This window comes from Pleurodeles waltl, chromosome 12, assembly GCF_031143425.1.
Source record: "Pleurodeles waltl isolate 20211129_DDA chromosome 12, aPleWal1.hap1.20221129, whole genome shotgun sequence".
Taxonomy (NCBI): Eukaryota; Metazoa; Chordata; class Amphibia; order Caudata; family Salamandridae; genus Pleurodeles; species Pleurodeles waltl.
The window spans coordinates 153,130,683-153,147,300 of NC_090451.1; the positions used below are offsets into that span (position 1 = coordinate 153,130,683).

At 45.2% G+C, this 16,618-nt stretch overlaps 1 protein-coding gene across 1 annotated transcript in view; it reads left to right on the plus strand.

Moving 5' to 3' along the window:
- Window positions 1–16,618, plus strand: part of PLCG2 (phospholipase C gamma 2) — a 414,427-nt gene that overhangs the window by 351,937 nt on the left and 45,872 nt on the right. Inside the window, exons 27-29 of the mRNA XM_069216644.1 lie at window positions 5,929–6,138; window positions 7,749–7,894; window positions 7,994–8,108. Of these exons, the coding sequence (XP_069072745.1) occupies window positions 5,929–6,138; window positions 7,749–7,894; window positions 7,994–8,108 (471 nt within the window). The remainder of the gene's footprint in view (window positions 1–5,928; window positions 6,139–7,748; window positions 7,895–7,993; window positions 8,109–16,618) is intronic.

The following is a 16,618-nucleotide window of genomic DNA, read 5'->3' on the forward strand; positions in this document are numbered from 1 at the left end:
GAATTGACTGCTGGTTGGCCACTTGGGACGTGGTCACCTGGACTACCGATGCCATGCACCTCCTGTGGACACTGAACATGCCCCTGTTGTGCTGGTGCTGCACCCCTCTGAGTACAGATCACATGCATTCTCCTGGAGACTTCCTGCGGACGCCCTCCATGTCCAGGTTTTAACCGTGTTCCCCAGCTCCAGAGTCGGCAGCTTTGGCCCTTACGCCAGACCCCCCCCCCAGGGTTTTTTGTCTGGTGCGTGTTGGAGCAGTCTGGGAATAACTCATTTTTTGTATAGCGTTTGGTAAAACAGGTTCTGCCATTTCATAGCACTGTAAAGCAGGTGCCATTCTTCACAAAATCACCATAATTCATTTGCATTGACCTTGCAGAGATGAAGAGGTGAAAATCTACGTAAGGATTGTAATCTGTGACATTCTCGTTCTGTCAAGACCTCTACAGTGTGTTCATTAACCAACTTAATTGAGTAGAACTTGACACTAGGTGATAGTACGTGCTCTTGATAACCTCCGGAGAATCACCAACCAAGCACATAGGTTAGTTCTAGGCAAGAAGACGGCGAAAGGTGTTGTCTCCAAAATTGGTGGGAAGTTGTGACTCCTGACCCAAGCTCTTCATGGACTAAAGCTTGATAGCATAAACATCTAGCCTTTGGATGTAAATTGGGCCTCCTCAAATAGAGTTCAGTTAGCGCGAACTCGATGCAAAGGTATTACAGTGCTTTACGTGAGCACCCATTACATTACACAAGAACACATTCATTTTTGGTAGCAAGGGGAGATTGAGTGATTTGTCCAGGATTGCAGGATGTTGAGCCGGTGCATGTCATTTAACACACATTAATACAGTCTGAGAAAAGATTTCTCCTTATTGGTACCAGTTTATCGTGTGACCACAAGAGTCAGCAACTGAAAGTGACCAGATGACGTCTGCAAAGGATCTGCCCCTATGCAGAATATGCTAGAGTCACAAAATCCCATCATTCCAATGCCCCTTCCTCTTACTAACACGCACCAAGAGGAGACACTGCATACTTCATCAGAACTTTATAAAAGATCATTATAATTTTATTATTATTGTTATTGCATTAGTTGTGTAATGCAGTTATGAAGAGAAATGCATCTTTACGACTGCACTACTTATACACGATGCAATCTAGTTTTCCAAAACAGGAGTTAATATTTTCTCTAAAGTAATACATGATTCCTATTTATGACTTGTGAGGCAGTGAGAATTTGTGGCTGACTCAACATCTATTTATGCTTCACTGACTTGGAAACATCTGCTCTCAGCATCACCAAAACATTGGTCTGTTTCAGAGCCACAGCATCTTCAATATACACAAATATTCCTGTCACATGACCAGACTATTTCTGGACATCTTTGACTTTAAGAGAGGTCAGAGCTGAGTCACTATCTGAGAGGGACATGACTGTCTTAGCTTATTCTTATTGTATGTTATACGACTACACACCAGAAGTACACTAATGCTGTATGCTTTATATTTTTGACATTTGGCGATGCACAAGTTCTCCTTCAGATGGTATATGGTCTAAGCAAGCCCTGTGGTGTAAGGAAGGTGACTTATGGAGTCACCTAGTGGTTAGGTGAAATTATTGCCATTTTACTTTAAAACCTATTTGGAGACTGCACCATTGGCACAGTTATATTTTGCCAGAGAAGCTGAAAATTGCACTGTCTCCTGGCCCAGCTTTTCCAACAGAACGTCCATTGAATGGCTGGGCTAAATTAATTCTCACATGGTTTGTCCCAGCCTGTAATGGCACAGACAACCTAAAAACGATGGTGCAGAATGTGCCTCACCATGTCTCAGAATATTTTGGTTTGTTCTGTATTACAATTCACACAGAGCTGCTTGCCAGCTGGAAAAGCTCTGTGTGATTTCTCATTTTATGGCTGTGCCACACAACCAAACTGTGTGAAAACTGGAAAGGGGATCAAGCATGGGTGTGATATAACACAAGGCACCACCACTGTAGTATCCAGTGCCTCAACAGTGATGTGGACAGTGTCCACCCTTGGCTGGATCAATGTCCACATCCTGGTCTGCAGGTAAATTGTTAATGCAATAAGTTTCCCAGCACCTAATTGGGCATCATGAGATTTCCCTCAAAGCAGGCAGTTGGGCTTATGTTCCCCATAGCACTCATTGTCCGCTTCAGTCATTCGCATGTGTACATTCAACTTACTTGTGTCAATGGCTTGATTTGCAAAAGTTGACTATGAATTTGAGCTTAAAACCAAATGTATACCAACATAACAAAACACCTGTATATATTAACATTAGGTTGGAGTAAATCTGCTGTCATTTGTGTGGAGTGTGCATTCCATGGTGGTGATGCCATAGAGACTTTGTGCAAACTGATAAATGTATGAATTGGTAACTACTCACAAAAATTCTCAGCCTAGAAAAGCTTAACGCTTTACAGACAGGAGTAAATCATTTCTCAGTTACAGAATGAGGGGAAACATCCCTAAAATTTGGGGAGTTATAGGAGATGTGGCTTCTCCACCGGAAAAAACATTTTCCTGGTGGAAAATGGGAGAAAAAGTTAGAAAAGGTAAATATTTTAGTAATAATTTTTTTTCTCATATGAAATTGTTTTCCATGACCAGTTATGTATGTGTAGCTTATTACGATTGTGGGTACTTCAGAAACGTTGTGACTGTTGCAGGCTCCCAGGATTACTGCTGGAATTCTTTGAGAATTCCAAAATCAGAATTGAAAACTTAATACTGTATGTTTTCTTAGTGAATGTGGCTCCTTGTGTCTAAAGAAAACACACACAAAAGCATAGAACATAGCTAAAGTAACCATGGCTCCAGGCCGAGTGGCAGCCCAATGCCCCTCCTCCCTGTTAATATTTATGTTACTGTTTTGTCATTTAAAATAAAGCTGGTGATTGGTGGTCAGACAGTCTTTGCTTCTGGACATAGGATCTTGGCCTAATTTGCTAGTTGCATGTCTTTGCATTCTGAAGCACTCCTCTGCAGCTCAGACTGCAAAGCTATGGCTGCTTCATAGTATCTCCCGGCTGGCTAGCATTTCACTCTGTAATTTGTATGGGCCTCAAGTACTTTCTTTTCAAATATTTTGATCACTGGAGTTTTGTACTTGCTCGAAATGCTTGCTTTGGCCCTGTGTCATCATTCTCCTTGCTCAGAGAGAAGAGATGGCATTGACCTCATGAGCTGATAGAGTGGCCTATTTATAGAACACAAGGTGACGCAGGAAGCAGTGCACTGCATAGCAGCTTTTTTATTTCATTTTTATGTTGAGGTTCTTATGTGCTATATACATATTATTATAGGTATACGTTGAGGTTATTAGAACATTTTATTGCATGTCCTTATAGAACACACATGTCTATTGAAGGACTGGGAAGGCAGGATCCATGCCAGGCTTGCCGGGTAACTACTATGTAAACAAGTTTCATATAAATTATTTTTATGTAATTTATCTTATGTGGGCATAAAGAAACTCCAACATGGTTCTGGACCTACCTTAGATTCCCAAGAAAAACAAACATCTGAATCCTTTTCGTAGCCCAAACAAATGCCAATGCATCAGCCTTGTAGTTGCTTCACTGGGCACCACTGGTCTAGGTGAAAAAACACTCTATCATCCAAACCCAGGCTTCCCGCTATACTCTGAGTGGTTGTGATTGCAAGGCCAAGACTTCAAATTTTGAGTAGCCACTCCAACAGAGATAATTCTCACTTCACCACCATCAGCCAGTGCACAAATGTATGCATCAAAAATGCACCATCAAGGCCCAGGAGATTCAGGTACACATATCTGTTCTACAGAGTCCAGTCCTGAACCGAGGGCTGTAATGAGACTATTAACCCAAGGCAGTGGTTTAAACTAATACAGAGTACCAGCCCTTCTGTATTTCCCTTTAATACACGGACCCAACGTCACAGATTTCGCACCTCTGGAACCAATCCTGTGGTCCCATCTGCCACTGAAGCTCTGTTTCACCAATCTGCACACATTTGAAGCCTCCTGTTCTGTTATTCTCTTTGTATACAATCAATGTTTTTAAAAGTTAGACTGGTATTGCCAATGTAGAGGAATAATTCCTTTAAAAGTTTAACACACAGAAATAAATGGCTGCCCCCTTTTCTTTGCTCACAACTCTTTTGATCCCCATCATTCTCTGGCTTAAATACCAAGAAGGTGCCTCCTTGTGGCTTATTTGGTGCTATAAAAGTTGAGGTCAGGGTTCTGCAAAGTCGGTCCTGGAGAGCCGGGATCCATGCCAGATTTTTAGCATATCCACATTTAGAAAAATGTAGATTTATGAAACATTGTTTTTTCTAAATGTGGATATCCTAAAAATCTGGCATGGACCCAGCTCTCCAGGACTCACTTTGCAGAACCCTGGTTTAGGTAAACACACTAGAAGGGGGTGCATCTCTAGGGTATCACAGCCAGTCTGTAGGAATGAGGCAAAAACACTCCCAAGATAGCAGCCATGTATTGTCCTCTCTCCTGCACAGACATGCCTGGGAGGGTTGCTATGGCACCTGGAATACATCCACTACACTCCTAACCAAAACACATAGGAAAAAACATTGCCATTTACAATGCCAATAGCTCTAACTCTCTTAAATGTGAGACCTGTTGCATTGCAAATACTTGTTTGACCTCTAGTTTTCTATAAAGGAAGGAACACGGTCTAATGGAACATTTTAGTGTTGGCTCCTCCAAGTTTTCTTCTTCTGTTGTTTAAATAACCAGGGACTGAAAACCCACTTCATCGTTCTAGTATTTTTCTATATGATAACTGTTTTTAGTGTAATTTGAATATGAGGGGGCACAGTTTAATGTTTGCTATTAGCAATTTTCTGAAACTAGATGGGCTGTAAGCCCCCTGTTAGAAAAGTGGGCTTTTAAGTGTGCATGTTATGTTTTGTTTGATATCTTATGGTCATTCCCTATTCTTATGACAATGGTTGGTCATTAATCCACAAACATTTTTAAAAAGTTGTAATAATAAAAATAAAAAAGTGATCGTTCTAGTTCACTCTTCAATCCAATGAACAGGCTGAGCCTCGAATAGAGGTGTACCCTTTGCTCTGAGCCCTATTTAATTGTATTTACTGTGGTGCGAGGTAGCTTTGGGGACTGCTGTATTGGTGGATGCTGCTGCAATGGACATTAATATATCTGCCAGACATAACCCTGGCTGAGTGGCTGGTTCCCCTCCACCCCTTTTTTTTCCCAGCTGCACTCTACACATTTTCGACTTCCTTGTATCTTGACTGCAGTCCTATTGTTATTGTGGTGTTTGTTTCTAATAACACAAAAAAGGGACACACAAGCTACTAATATGGCTAGAATCAGCAAGAAGAAATTGCTTGATTTTGAAAAGTAACATTTGTAGGATGTGAGTTTAGGGTGTGGTGATATTGTGGTGCTCAATATCGGACTGTCTGTTAATCTAGCCTTTCACTGAATCAATGGCTCAGGCTGGGGTTACAGTCTTTTATCTTTAAACCAGAATGTTTTCTTGATGCCATAAAATGGTTCAAAGTCCATCACTTCATTCAGTGGCCGTCCAGCACCTTGCTTCTTTCTGCATACAGCATGCAATTTCTGAATCTTGGGTGACATCGTAGTGATGCTTCCTTAGGCAGTTACACACACAATGATACTGTCACTACCCTGACGTTATCAAGTAGGCAACTGAACCCAGTCTCAGTAGCTCAAAAGTGAAGAACTTACATTTCAATCTGCTTGTCTTAGATGCCCACAGCCCTCATAATCATCTCCAACATTATTACTACATTGCATACCATGCAAATATGATCACTGATCTCTAAGTCATACTAAGTGTGAAATAACTCAAATATTAAATATCATAAACTACTTATCCATCTTTTTTAGCAAAGCCTGATTTCCGAGAGATTCGATCTTTCGCAGAGACGAAAGCAGACAGCATTTCAAAGCAGAGGTCAGAAGAGCTGCTGAGGTACAACCGTAAAGCCCTCACAAGGGTCTACCCGAAAGGACAACGTGTGGACTCTTCAAACTATGACCCCTTTCGACTCTGGATTTGTGGCTCTCAAATGGTAGCCCTAAATTTCCAGACTCCAGGTAAACTTTTGCCAGTTATGTAACAACACTGTGTACTTGCATGCCACCTATCAGCGAAGGTTGCTTGTGTGATTGTAAGAAAGGCATTGAGTGATTGATCCTCATTTAGAAAATGTGTTCAGTATCAGTAATACGACTTGACCCACGTACCAATGACTGCAAGCTTTGAACCTTACAAAGTAAGCATGCATCTAAGTGCCAACTTGAGGCACCTTCTACTTCTGATCCTAAATATTCCCATTCACTTGATTTATGTAGTCCAGGCAGATAGAGACCAGGCAATGACCACACTACATGTTCCGTAGATCTCCCAGAGTTAAATGTCTTGCCTATGTAGTATGAATGTGCTAGCTGAGTCCCACCCTCATTAAAGGAGGTAATTAATAGGGCTGTTTGTTTACATTCACATTCAATAGGGCTGTTTGTTTACATTCACATTGTGGACATTGAGTGTAGAGGCCACATTTAGGGGTGAGTGTGCTTAGGGAACGATTCTGCCTTCACCTAATCCACTCCCAATAGGTGAACTACCAAAATTTGTGTGTCGATCCAAAGGGGTCTGTTCTAGTGCTAAACTTGGTTATATGAACACTCTCAGAACAGATGTTATAAGGCCCAGAGGCACCTGCTTTGGATGTAAGTGTCACAAATTCAAACCCTGGGGCTGGTGGGTGCACCCCCCAGCAAGGACAGTTCTGGATGACTCATAAATTGTACAGATACCTTTTTGGAACTTGAAGGTCACACCTCACTTCGGTATGCCACTGGTCTCTGTAGGCCAAAGGAAAGTAAAAACTGCACTCTAAGGCAGTTTTCTTCCTTTGTGTATAATAAAGTGTCACTACAGATGAAACAGTAAACACACTGACTTTCCCTAATAGTGTACACTAATATTATCAGGCCTACTCCAGGTCAAAATCTAATCCTGCAGAGTTCCCTCTGTGCCAGGCTACCTGTGCGCAGTTAACAGGCTGTGCACAACAGTAGTTTCCGATGCACAGTCTGCATGTGTCCACACATGCGCATGTTTTCAAGTGTAACCAGCCAAGTGCCCCTTACCGTGTCACAGCGGCCTTATTTTAAATTTGGACACTGGTGGTAAACACTTACAGTCCATTTACCATTTGATTACTATGGGTGTGACACATGTAGAGAGACTCACTCACAGTGAAAACGTCCAAAACTTGGTGATACAGAAAGCAAAAAATCCAGGCATACTCGTGAAACCCAATTGCAACACCTGGTCATTGATGGCATACAATAGGACCTTGGATAGGTCATGGTATTCCTCATACCTACTTTCCTCTTTTTAATGGTCGAAGCAATTTGAAGCCGATTATGTCAGACAGACCCTAATCACAGTGGTTATAAAGTAACATCAGGTTTGTCAGGGAAGTTTCGCTATGCAAGATATTTGGGTAGTCGCTGTGTTTGTTGGACAGTGGGAATAAAGCAGTGGTTTAGAGAAAATGGGAGCTCAGGAATGTAGTGGGTAGCTACTGATAGGAAATAAAAATATGCAAACACAGTTTAGTAGCCAGAGGCTGCTTAGCTGCCAAAGGACTTCAGCCTCCAAATGTAACCCATGTGCACCTCTACTTTCTTCACAGACCGATACATGCAAATAAATAATGCACTCTTTTCCACCAATGGGCTAAGTGGCTATGTTCTGCAGCCAGAGTGTATGAGGAATGACTCCTACAACCCACAGCCGGGAGCCCGCCCCAGCACAGAGAAAATGAATCTGACTGTGAGGGTAAGACAGAAATTTATCTGAATTGTATGAGACGATTAAGCACTCAAAGCAAGTGTCTCGCCCATTACTTAAGAACCATCCTCCTGCTGTTCTTCCTAGGTCATTGGTGCCCGCCATCTACCGAAGATAGGCAGAAGCATCACCTGCCCATTTGTGGAGGTGGAAATCTGTGGTTGTGAATACGACTCTGGCAAATTCAAGACTACTGTAGTGAGTAAGTATTTGGACAGAAGCAAGGGGCATGATCACTTTGCACTGATAAGTTCTCAATCAAATTATGAGATCAAGGGTGCCCCAATAAGGTTGTGCCCCCGAATGAAAAGATGTGTTGGTCATCTGCTTTAGCGAAGACCATAAAGCAAAAGGATGTGCATATTTCGAACCGGGCAGCCCATTCTTTTTAAATAAGGGACATCTTTATCTGATAAGACAAACCCATTAGAAGGCAATTAGCTATTATATGGTTGTAGTTTATTTTGCCGAGTGGGATGCTCTGTGTTGCATTTATGGCTGATTTAATTTCACTGCCTGAAAGGTTTGTTAGTGGAACAATGTTGCATGCACATTTCTGAGCTTCATAAGTGTACTTCTTGCTCCCACGTGGTCCCAGCGTGTTAAGTCAGGGACTTTGGGGATCTAAATCATTGGAAACCAAAGCAGCAGTGGTTGAGCTTTCAGACTGCTCTATATGGTCAGACAGTACCGGTTTACTTGACCATGCATAGTCTCCAAGCAATGGGCATTAGAAGTTATTGTGAAGCCTCTTGGATGCCTGAGGAGAAGAGCAACCTTCTCTCTTGGTCTAGTAAGTGGACCCAGCAGACGTCATCCAACCAGATCTGTTCACAAAGGTTTGGAAGTGATAGCACTAATTAATATACATTCTTGTGATATAAATATAACCAGACTTCGAGAGTCTCTGAGAGAGCAAACAAAAACACAATAGAGAGTAAAGTGTATTTATTCTCTTTCAGTTGATCCAAACAATTTCTTCTGATGTACAGTCAATATGTGTTTCGCCCCTTGGTAGCATGCTGACTTGGGGCTTCTCTAAGTCTGAATCAGGTACACAGCAATGCATACATTAGCATTGGTTCATAGCACTATTTGTTTCAAATATTTTGTTTTGTTTTTACTCACTTTGAACATAAACACATAAAGCGGGGTCCACTCTGTGAAACACAGCAACATTGTAAAAAGGCCAAAATAGTATGAATATAGTTGAATGACAGCGACTTGTGATGGAAATAATCACAGCTGCATATTTAGGGTTTGAATGCTGTGGTGATATGGACACAGTAAATACGTTTCTTCTGTGCCTGTGGGTACTATGTAGAGGTAATTAAACTTAGATTAGGGAGGAAGAGTAATTAGAGACAGTCAAATACCAAATGTTGAAGAGAGCCCCAGTTTGGTAGCTCCTCCATATGGTCTTTAATACTGTGTGTTGAGTCAGGATAGGGAAATGTGAAATACCGAAGTATTGTCATGTGAAGCACGGATGTGAGATGAGAGACAGGAAAGTGACTGGCATCTGCTTTTTAAGTGCTAGGTAACTGCATTCAGATTCCTCAGATTGGTTTGGGTCATCCGAAGCGATGATTAATGAATTCATAGTCATACGTTATGAGGGGAGCAGGAGGACAGGACAATCTTACTGCATGAAGTGTCTATTGAAACAAGTAGACTTAGGGCACCATGATACCTTACAGGAGAGGGCTATTCATATGTTAGGTGAAAACAAGGAATATTAAGAGCATAAGTAAGTCACCTTTAGTCTATAAGTGTTTACAAGCCATTGTGAAGAAAAGGTATTATGGCAGAATAGGACACTGGGGTTATCAGACAGCCAAAAGTATCATATCTGTGTCATAGGCGAAGCACAGTTGATGAAAGATCATCATATGGAATTTTATTTTTAAGTTCAAGCATCCCTCTTTGGAACAAAATGAATCTGAGCTGGATCTTTGACACTGACGAATGTTAGCATTAACAGAAATTGCTATTGGGGTCGTGGTTTGGCCGCCAACCTGAATGGACGCCTGAACACAGAGCTCCATGTGCCAGGCTGGGTCGAGGCCTACAGAGGGGGCACGTTGTTCTGCCAGGAGCCTCACCTGCTACACTGGGGACTCTCGAGGACATGCCTGGCTCGGGAGATAAGTCCTGCGACTTGCAGCAACCACAGCAACTTCCAGCAGCGTCTGGCCAGGCACGGCCTGGTGAGGCAAGCTGAGCCGCCACCTCGATTTCCACAGAGGAAGGAGGGCGTTGACGATGGAACAGGAGGCCGGGAACGCCTCCTACGGGCCGCGCGAGCCTGCTTATGACCCGCCACCCCTACAGGGACCGGGACACCCCAGGAGAAGGAGGTGAAGGATGAATGCTCTCCCCCTCCCAATGCCTGAAAGATAAACTGATGGCCTAGAGCGTGGCAGAGTGCCACGACCAGCTGGAGGATCCCCGCGGGAGCCCTGAGATGCGCTAGACAGGCGCCAACACCAAAGGCCATGCCCAGTACAGTACAGCATACTAGGGCTGATGCACGGACAATTGGCCCTAGCAGTCCAGTATCAGGGGCCCATCCTGGTGCCTGGAGGAGGTGAAGCACAGAGAAGAGTGCGTGAGGGAGCAGCATCACTCTTCTCCACCCCGAGCTCCTTCGACAGGGACCGGTGCCAGCCTCGGGAGCTTAGGCGGGGGTCCTGTCCCTGTGGGGTGGCTGGTCCCTTCAGGGAGCATTTCACGGGGCAGGACCCACCTGCCTGTTTACAAGTGAGCAGTGACAGAGATCCCTGTCAATCTGACCCACCGGGGCTCATCAGTGCAGTCGCCATTCCTTCGCCCTCTACTCTTCCACTCCTGTGCCAGTCTGGCTAGTAGATTCCAAAGGTCCTGAAGGTGGGGTCCGTCACCACTCAGATTGCCTGTTGGTGGGGAAGTAAGCACAGCCTTGTGTTCAGAAGTATTCTTACAATAGTGTGATCCCTACACCGAAAATATAACTTTTCCCAGGCCCACCCTGTTTGTTTAATCCCTTCCGATGGCTAAAAACACCAGCCGCCTTACTGGCTACATCACTGATAGGGTTCAACAGTCACGTCTTCACCAGGTAATTCCTCTCCAGAAACTGCCACCATGGGGCAATGCCAAGCAGGAAGTCTTCCGGCAAACACTCCAGCCAACTGTTGTTTTCCAAAGCCCTGGCACAACCAAAAACCATGGCAGTGCAGGGAGCCCTTCCAGGTTCCGTGTCTTCGCCAGGTGTTCACCCCCATTGGAGGCGGCGGACCGCATACTGCAAGAGATCGCTGTGGTGGGGCGCCGTCTGGAGGCAATACACTCAAAGATATCCAAGCTGACTGTAGCCTCCACCTCCATTTGGGCTGACATCGCTGGCTTCTGGGAGACTGTGAATAACTTGGATCAGCGCCTTATGATTATGGAGGAACAAGTAGCAGTACTACCCGACCAAGAGGCAGAGTTGCGGTCCCTGCGAGCAAAGGTCATCGACTTAGAGGATAGGAGTCATAGAGATAACATACGCCTTTTTGTCATTCCGGAACACAAGGAGGGCTCCGATATTAAAACTTTCCTCAAAAATCTTTATCCCGAGCTTTGTGGCCTGGAATAATCATAACCATTAGAGTTCCAGAGCCCACAGGAAGCGGTCCCTTCCATAAAGCGACCTCCAACAAGCCCCGTCCCATCATCGCATGCTTTCTACGACATGAACAGGCTCGCTAGATCATCTTGGTAGCCAAATCTCAAGGCCTGTGCTCCCTAGAGGGACATGAGATCAGGGTGGCAGCGGATTTCTCCAGCCTAACAAACGAAAAGCAGAAAGCATTCCTGGCCCTGCGCCCGCAACTCAGGAACCTAGATGTTAAATATGGTCTTTTTGAACCGACTCGCATGTGGGTTACATACAACAGAAAATCTAGGGATTTCACTGAACCAGCAGACCTCAGCTCCTTCCTGAGCGGCCTTGCTCCACACCCTATAGACACCACCACCACGCATTCAGATCTGGCCAACCTCACTCCTGAGGATCTATCTGCAGTTTCGTCTCCGCTGTCTCAACCTCAGCGTCTAGTCTCGCAAAAGAGAGGCAGGATCTACGACCGCTCACCTAAATCTCAGGAGGGTCGCAACCATGCCCTCCAAGCAGTGATTGATCATACTCAGGACCAGGGCAGAGACAAGTCCCATTCCCCCTTGAAACCAGCTCTCGAAGAGCACCCTTAATGCTGGACCCCAGGGTGCTCGGAGATCTTCTCGCTTTTTACTCAGCAACAAGTTCTTCTTCATTGGACAGCTAAGTGTCATGTTAGACTATCACTGTCATTGTCTTTCTCCTCTGTTAGGAGGGGCCAGGAAGGGGTCTGGGCCGGTGTTCTGTCCTTACAATTATGCTGTGTCTGTTGTGATTTACCCCTGCTGCGTGGCCAACCTTCTTTTGAACGTCATATCACCTTGGGGGTTAAATTATAGCTAATATCACGGAGCAGCAGCGGATATAAACATTCTACTCACGCAATATCGCATATGTTTCTTGATGTCGTTGGTTGAAAGTTATTTATTTATCGCCAATGCTTCATGTATGGTATTGACTACACTACATGTGCCATATGCTCTGCTTCAGGTTGTGGATAAGGACATTGCCGTTAGACGCTGTCAGTTCCCTCTTTCATGACAACCCCCGTGTGCTTCCTGTTCCATGTATCCTTTATCCTGTAGTCTCACAGCCGAGGGGACCATCATGAGACGAGTCCCCGAAGGACCTTCGATATCCCTCATGTCCCTAGATATTGGGGTGGTTAATATTTCCCCTCCCTGTCCCACTCAATCCCACTTGCTAACGTGAAGAGATGCTCGGACGGCATGAATCGTGGGACTTTAGCCCTCACGCCGCACTTCCCTAGGACCATATTACTCTTCCTGGGCACCCTCTGGGCTGTGTTGTTTTATATACCCCTCTTCTCATAATTGTGGAGCCCATGACCTGTCCTCCCCTTGAAGCCCGTGACAGAGGCTGTCATGCGTTTCATGATCCCTGTGAACTATCCCGTTGGCAATGCAGATCCTGGTGTGAGGTGGCATGGACTCCATTTTTTCTATTCATTTGGATGGCTGCCCCTTTGCGATTACCTGTCTGGGTGGTTGACTGGATTGTACTCTTCTCTTCTCCATTTTATAGCACAGCCTACCTCCATATTTATATGCTGGTATCTGTCACCTTTCCATGCTCCAAACTCTTTGCCCACCATGCATTACTGCCTGGCACTACCTGTCGGGGTGGCCCTCTGGCAATCCTATCAGTTGGCATATCAATCCCCTTGCCCCACTCCTATTTTCCCCGACGCCCGCCCTGTGCCCAGGTTTTACAGGTTCCGACCCGCAGTTTAGCAGGTCTTTTGGTGGCAAGATATTTCTCGATCACTGTAGTTGTCCTCCCTCTCCCTTCCCATAGATTCATTTATTTTTTTGTCTTTCCCCTTTGTCTCTCACACCCTCCCTCTCTCTCTTGTGATTTTCTGTTTGTACACTCCTTCTCTCTATTTGGGTGATTATTATTTCTATCTATCTATTTCTTTCATTCCCTCTTCCTCTTGCATCTTTTTTTTTTTTTGTCTGTTTGATTCTTTTACATCCCGTGACCGAGGGTTTCCCCCACCCCCCCCCCCTTCATCTATTTGTCCCGCCCCAGAACACAAGTGCTCGGAGCTTCACTATACCTAGCTCATTCTTACATTCATTGTATCACCGACCACGAAGTTCCCAGTTCCCCATAGATTAAGTTCCTATTCCACTTCATAATGGGGTAGATGACCCTGCTCACGGTTCTCTCTTGGAATGTACACGGTATGACACACTATATCAAGCAGCAGAAGATCCTCTCTTATCTTCGATCAAAAAGTACTGACATTGCCCTCTTACAGGAAACACACCTATCTCCAGTTGAATCAGAAAAACTCTGTAGAGAGTGGGTGGGCAAGGTGCTTTTCAGCAGAACGCCATCTGTGTATAGTGAGACACAGGGTTCAGGGAAGAAATGCGGGTAGCAATACTTATTTGTCGTTCCCTCCGGTTCAGACTTCTTAAGACGTGGTATGAGGGGTGTTATGTACTAGCCAAGCTCACCCTGGGCTCTTCTACAATTTGTGTTGGTTCTATTTGCGCTCCCACTGGCTTCAAACGTTCTTTTTTACTTTCTCTTAATTGACTTCTGACAGAGATTGGCGCCTCCCAATACCTATTGGGCGGGGACTGGAACTTAGTGCAGGATGTCATCTTAGATTGCTCAAGTGGCCTAGATGCTGGCAACAACACGGTCCGGGACCTTTTCCGTGACGCTTTATCGGACCATGGTCTGTTGGACCATTGGGGCCTCTGTCATCGATCCGACCGAGAATATACCTTTGTTTCCTTGGTACATGGGACTCAATCTCGGCTAAACTATTTTGTAATCAACCACTGGTTATTACAGTCGATTCGAAAGTCTGAAATTCTTCCGGCCGCACTGTCTGATCATTCTCCGGTTTTATTGGCTTTGGAGCTGGGAATGGCTTCACCAGGTCGTAAGCCTTGGCGTCTCCCAAACCCCAGATACCGATCCCCGAAGGGAAAGGAACAACTCAGGTCCCACATTGCCACATATCTCCAGAACAATAAGGGCTCAGTCTCCTCACCACAGTTACTATGGGCGGCGGCAAAGGCGACGATCAGAGGACAACTCATGAGAGATGCGGACATCTCCAATGCCCAAAAGAGGGATAAACAGAGCAAGCTGGAAGCTTGCATTGCCCAGACCATTTGGGAGTACACCCGAACACCCACTCTGACCATTCACCCGTGCCTGAAACTAGCTCAAATGGAGCTCAACTCCCTTTATACGTCACAGGCAGAATATGCCTTACAACGGCTGAAAGGTGGTCATTATGTGCACGGAGAGAAGGCGGGCCGTCTGTTAGCCGCTCACCTCAGTCAGAGGAAGGCAGCATTGGCCATACCAGTCTTATGCAGCACCGACTGCACATTTATTATGCACCCACAGGTATTTGCTGAGGAGTTTGGTAATTTTTACCAAACCCTATACACCCCAGAAACAACTGAGGACATTGGGCGCTTGGACACCTTCCTTGAGAGTGCAAACATACCATGTCTTTCAGATGAGGGTAGAGTGCTCCTGGAGGGTGACATCAGCAAGGAGGAGATACAACAGGCAATAGCCAACCTTTCATACCACAAGCCACCCGGGGAAGATGGGTTCACGTCAGAATTCTATAAATGGACGGGAGCAGATACCGTAGACGCCTTATACGAGGCATTTCGGGGGGCTGACCAGACGGGCTCCTTACACCCTCTTTCCAACAAAGCCTCCATCACAGTTGTACCCAAGCCGGGTAAAGATCCCTTTCTGTGCGGTAGCTATCGTCCCATTTCTCTCCTTAATGGAGATATCAAGATCCTGGCAGGGATCCTGGCATCTCGCCTCAAGAAGATTGTCCCTTCCCTAGTTCATTACACCCAAGTAGGTTTTGTTCCGGGCCGCTCATCAGGAAATCACCTCCGTACATTACTCCACGCTATTTGGACTGCCCGGGACTAACAGGAGAAGGCCCTTGCCCTTTCACTAGATGCCAAGAAGGCGTTTGATCGAATAGAGTGGTGGTACCTCTTTGAAATATTAAAACTTTTTGGTCTAGGGATGAGTTTTATCAACAGAGTACGTTTGCTGTACGACCCCCCGACAGCCCAGGTAAACTGCAGTGGGTTTCTCTCAGGCGTCTTCTCGGTCAACAGGGGGACACACCAGGGCTGCCCCCTGTCCCCATTATTATTATTATTTCTATTAGCCGCAGAGCCTTTAGCGGCGACAATTCGCAATTCCAATCTTATATCCGGTATTCCGGTTCCATGCGGCCGATCCACCATTTATCTATATGCTGATGATATTTTACTCACTCTCACCAACTTACCCACCTCTCTTTCAGCCCTTAGAGCTGTCCTAACGGAATTTGAACATCTTTTGGGCTATCGAATCAACTGGGACAAAAGTAAGGCGCTACCATAATCCCCTGTAACAGTTCGTGCTTCAGTCCAGGGATTTTCAGTTAAATGTAAACAGTCACGTCTTCGCTATCTGGGCATTGATGTTAACAGAGGCTTGGATAGAATGGTGGCTGACAACCTGGATCCTTTACTTTGCAGTATGAAGTGGGATTTTGAGAAATTTACCCATTTGGGCCTCTCTATGTGGGGCAGAGTACAGGCGGTGCGAATGGTGACCTTACCACGATTTTTATACGTTATAGGTATGCTACCCCTGCGAATACCCTTGTCTCTCCTTCGAGAGATAGATCGTCACATCCAGACTTTTGTCTGGGGATCCATGCGTCCACGGTTACCTAGAGCCACTCTGCTTGACAGACGTGAGTTTGGGGGTTTGAGTCTTCCCTCAGTGGAACACTACGCCTTGGCGTTACATCTCTCGCAGATGGTCTTTTTACTCCCGGGAGTGTGGGATCCGCCACATTGGGTGGAAATAGAACAAACGCGTTTGCGTTCCACATCAGGACTCCAGGTACTATATAATGCAGACCAGGTATCCCAATGAACCATCAATCCCATGATTGGAGCCATGCGAAAGGCTTGGCGGCAAGCACACCACTTATTAAAATTGGATCCCCACACACATGACAGGGCAACCATATGGGGCAA